General features: G+C 43.9%; 1 protein-coding gene across 1 annotated transcript in view; it reads right to left on the bottom strand.

Annotated features, from left to right (window-relative positions):
- Positions 1-5,174, bottom strand: part of nt5dc1 (5'-nucleotidase domain containing 1) — a gene marked incomplete at its 5' end in the record, with an annotated part of 416,600 nt that overhangs the window by 108,193 nt on the left and 303,233 nt on the right. Inside the window, 1 exon segment of the mRNA XM_037686065.1 lies at positions 3,327-3,355. Within this exon segment, the coding sequence (XP_037541993.1) occupies positions 3,327-3,355 (29 nt within the window).

Raw genomic sequence — 5,174 nt, 5'->3', positions numbered from 1 at the left:
AGGGACGCGGTCGAACGCCTTCTCCAAGTCCACAAAGCACATGTAGAGTGGTTGGGCAAACTCCCACGTACCCTCCAGGACCCTGCTGAGAGTGTAGAGCTGGTCCAGTGTTCCACGGCCAGGACGAAAACCGCACTGTTCCTCCTGAATCTGAGGTTCGACTATCCGACGGACCCTCCTCTCCAAAACTCCCGAATAGACCTTACCAGGGATGCTTAAAAGCGTGACCCCCTATAGTTGGAACACACTCTATGGTCCCCCTTTTTGAATAGGGGGACCACCACCCTGGTCTGCCAATCCAGGGGAACTGCCCTCGATGTCCACGCAATATTGCAGAGCCGTGTAAGCCAACACAACCCTACAACATCCAGAGACTTTTTTCCAGAGAATTTTGCCATTACTCACTGTAACAGCCGCTCTCCTGCTGGTCTTGATTTTTCAAGTCTTGAACATTAATTAGCCGAAGCCCGATGTCAGATGAAAAAAAAAAAAGCCACCTCTCTTCCCAGTAGCAGCGGACCCCAAAATATCCACCCGCCCGATGGCAGCGGTCCAACAAGTCGTCAGTCCAGAGCCACCCTCCACTACCACAGACCAGCAGACGCCGCAAGTCCGATTTTTGGAGAACAGATCCCGCAGCTCCAGACGCTCCAAGAACCACGACAGCAAATCGGCCCTCACTGAAACAAGGATCCAACGGCGATATCCTCCCGCACCTCCGCACCTCGTCCCAGCAGCTGCAGCCCCCCCGGCTCGACAGCCGAAAGCCGACACTAGCCACTGGGTCCACCTGCCTCTCGAACGCAGTCTGTCACCTGGCCGCTGGCTCAGGAGCTCTCACACACCAACTGCTGATATTGTAGTTTAACATATGACTCCAGTGCGCCCCCTAGATTATTCCAACAGTTATAACTCAGGGATACATCATCCGATCTGCCAGACCTCAAAGTTTGACATCTCGCCATGAAAAACAAAATGCTAATAGCTCCTACAAGAAAACTGTCTGAGACATCAAACCTTGAGTGATTGATCCACATCCCGTCCCCTGCAAGACTGAATGGTCAAATCATGACATCACTTAAGCCACGCCCCCTGAAAACAGGAAGTGTATAGTTTTACGTTGAATGGTCCCTATCTGACTCCTGTGACCTAATCAGCATGATAGTGTGTCCAGCAACCAAAGACATGTTGATGTAACTTGCTTTCCAACAATGACAGTTTTGGATGGAGCATGTGGGTGGTGCGGCATGGCGAAGTAAGACGTAACGCCATCACCATACGTTTGGCTCTAAATTCCACAGATTTGAGCTGAGGTGCACCAAAATCAGGATGATCAATCATTATCCACCCCTTGAACAGGAAGCCATGATAAGTGGCCAATAGCCTCCACAACGCCCCCTAGAAGTTTTTAAAACCTCAGCCCCAAGCCAATTTATGACCAATAATTCAGATAATTGGTGAACATCTGTATCTTCTCAGGACCTATGAAAAAGTTTCTTGGAGCCCTGGTCCAAACTCAACAGGAAGTCGGCCATTTGGGGTCAAAGGGTAATTTTTGGCGTTTCTAATTGAGAATTTTAACGAACTCCTCCTAAGGATTTTGAAGGATTCGAACTTGGTTAATATGCCCTTAAAACATTGGAGAGTAAATGTTGTCAAAACCTTGCATTTTCATATATGTTAAAGGGGTGTGGCCAGGCCTCAAAATTGCGCTTCACGCCATTAATTTCCAAACACTATAACTTTCACATTGAAAGATGGAATTGCACCAAACTTGGCATGAGTCATCCCTGTTGGATGCCCGACGGTTCTCTTTGGTCATATTTTGAGGTCAAAAAGCCCCGCCGCCTCAGAACAGAAAGTCTCTTTTTTTACTTGGAATCCTCCCTCTATGATACTCTTGACCTAATCACTATGGTCCTGTGTTAGAAGACATTTAACAAGTTGGTCTGACTTGCTTTAAAAAGCAAACTGTTTTTGCTGGAAGATGTGGGCGTGGCGGCGTGGCAGCGTGGCGAATTAAGAAGTGACGCCCTTGCAATACGTTTGACTCTAAATTGCACATATTTGAGCCGAGGTGCACCAAAATCAGTATGATCAATCAATCATTATCCACCCCTTGAACAGGTTTCTATGATAAGTGGCCAATAGCGTCCACAGTGCCGCCTACATTATTTCTACAGTTATGGCTCAGTGATACATCATCCGATCTGCACCAGATTTATTGTGCGTCATCAGTGAGCACGTCTAAAAACTAGGCTTAAGACTTTCCTTTTTGCTAAATCCTATAGTTAGGGTCGGCTTGGGTTTCCTGAGCTTCCCCTTAGTTTTGCTGCTATAGGCTTAGACTGCTGGAGGACAAACTGACCACACTTGGGCGGCTGTGGCTGAGTGGTTAGAGCAGTCGTCCTCCAATGCGAGAGTTGTGGGTTCGAATCCACAAGCAGTCACATGTCCAAGTGTCCCTGGGCAAGACACTGAACCCCTCCTAGCCTCTGATGTGTGTTCCATCAGTATCTGAATGTGATCTAAAGCACTGATTAGTCTCATTAAAATGATTTGTTCAATTAGCTTTGTAGAAATCTAGTAGAGTGCTGTATGAATGGGTAAATGAGGACACAGATTGTAGTGTAAAGCGCTTTGAGTATTTTGAAATAAGATAGAAAGGCGCTATATAAGTACAGTCCATTTACCATTTACTTTTTCTATCCGCTACTGTCTTTACTTAATCTGCTCACCCTGTTTTGTATTTGTAATTTTTTTCTATCCTTAACATGTGTTGTTGTTTTTTTTTTTTTGTCTTTCAGGTACATCTGGACCTATATCTGGACCTACCATTCTGTGTTCGTCTGTCTCTCCTTCCTGTCCTCTCAAACCAGCCGGTCAAAGCAGATGGCCGCTTGTCCTGAGCCTGGTTCTGCTGAAGGTTTCTTCCTTTTAAAAAGGGAGTTTTTCCTTTTCATCGTTGCCACTGTGCTTGCTCAGGATGGGAGACTGCAACGAAGCCATGATTCAACTTGTCTGCTGGCCTTCTTAGATAAATAACTTTACTAATAGTTTGTTCCTATAAAGCCTCTGAAACCTGGCTCAACAAATCTGTATTCATTAATGACCTGGCAATCAATGGATGTAACATCTACCACTGTGATCGTCAAAAAATAAGGGGGGGGGGGGAGTCGCTGTTTACATCAGAGATTCTTTGGTTGTTAGGCCTGTGTCTTCTAAAACAATTCCAAACCAGTTTGAAGCCTTAGCTGTAAACATCACCTTGAATAGTGGCCAGATCTTATCTGTAGTCTGTTGTTACCGTCCCCCCTCAGCAACACCTGAGGCTCTGTCTGCCCTGATAGAATTTCTTGGTAGTTTAAAATTCAAAGAGATCCTTTTGGCTGGAGACCTCAATATTTATTGGGGTAAGTTGACCTCCCTCTGTAATAAATTCAAGGAATGTTGCCTGTCTCTCAATCTTATCCAATTGATCAACTCTCCCACTAGATTAAACAAAAACCGTCCTGAAAAATCCTCCATCTTAGACCTATTTCTAACTAATATGCCTCACAAATTCCCTGGTACAGGTGTATTTGCCAATATCTTGAGTGATCATTGTGTGACAACAGCTTTGAGAGATATTAAACTTCCACCTTCTAAGCACAGATAAATTCAAAAAAGGGATCTGAAACATTTTTGTGAACAGTCATTCCTCTGGGATCTGTCTCACTTTGACTGGCATCGTATTCTGTTAACTGATGACATGAACTCCCCTTGGAACTATTTTCATAATAGTTTCATTTATTTTGTGAACAAACATGCTCCTTTTCGTCAGTTCAGAATAAAGGGACGAGACAGCCCCTGGTTTACTCCAGAGCTAGCTGACCTCCTGCACAGGAGAGACCATCTTTGGGCCGCAGCAAGAAAATCTGACTCAGACACTGATTGGTTGAGTTTTTGACAGATGAGGAATAAATGTACAACTGCCATATAAGCAGCAAAACACAACTATTTCTTATCTCAGACCTCCAAAAATCTAAATGACCCCAACAGATTCTGGAAAACCATCAAATCTCTCTCAGGCACCCCCCCAATCATCTGACCTCCCATCACAACTTCTCGTTAACTCTGTTCCTGTGTCAAATAAGCACGGGATCCTGAACTGTTTCAACAAACATTTTGTTGCTTCTAGTTCTTTATTTGACACAGTTACTAATGGAAAATCAGCCACTTCACTTAATAACCAAACTTCTACTAATCAAATCCCTCCTACAAGTCAATACTCAGTTAATCACACCTTCTCTTTTTCTCCATTCTCAGGCAGTGAGGTCAATAAACTGTTAAAAGATCTTGATCTTAAAAAATCTGCAGGTCCAGATGAACTTCCACCTTATTTCTTAAGGCTGGCTGCTCATGTTATCACAGTCCCTGTGACCCACATCTTCAATCTCTCCATAAGACAAAACTCCATCCCAGACACTTGGAAAACAGCCTTTGTTCTTCTTTTGCTGAAGGGAGGAGACCCCACCACACTGAACAACTATCGACCAATCTCTAAACTCTGCATTTTAGCCAAGGTTCTAGAAAAACTGATAAACTCTCAAATCAAAAATGACCTGGACTCATTTAGCATCTTACCTCCACATCAATCTGGTTTCAGGGAACAACACAGCACAACCACTGCTTCACTGAAGGTTCTTAATGACGTTGTTGAAGCACTGGATGCTAAGGATTATTGTGCTGCACTTTTCTTAGACCTGTCTAAAGCTTTTGACACTGTGGATCAGAACATCTTGTGTCATAAACTCTCAGAAATTGGTTTCTCAGAACACACCATTGGTTGGGTCTCTAACTATCTTTCAGACCAGAGGCAATGTGTTCAACATAATGGTACTTCCTCCAGTTATTTAACAGTCAACAATGGTGTACCACAAGGCTCAGTCTTAGGACCCACCCTCTTTACAATCTACATACATAACATAGGTAAAAACATCCCTGATGCATATCCTGATGCATGCTCAATAATCCAGGTAGAAAAATCTAAAAAAGTTAAATCTGGTCCTCTGGACATTCAAAAAAACAAAACAAAGCAAATCAACCAAAAAATGTAGAAACGTTTCGTCTCTCATCCGAGAGACTTCCTCAGTCTGAGGAGCTGTATTCAGCTCAGTCTCTTAAATAGCACC

Source organism: Nematolebias whitei, chromosome 12 (genome assembly GCF_014905685.2).
Source record: "Nematolebias whitei isolate Nwh7 chromosome 12, NemWhi1, whole genome shotgun sequence".
Lineage (NCBI taxonomy): Eukaryota > Metazoa > Chordata > Actinopteri > Cyprinodontiformes > Rivulidae > Nematolebias > Nematolebias whitei.
The sequence above is the reverse complement of the archived record's forward strand: the minus strand, read 5'-3'. Positions and strand labels throughout refer to the sequence as shown.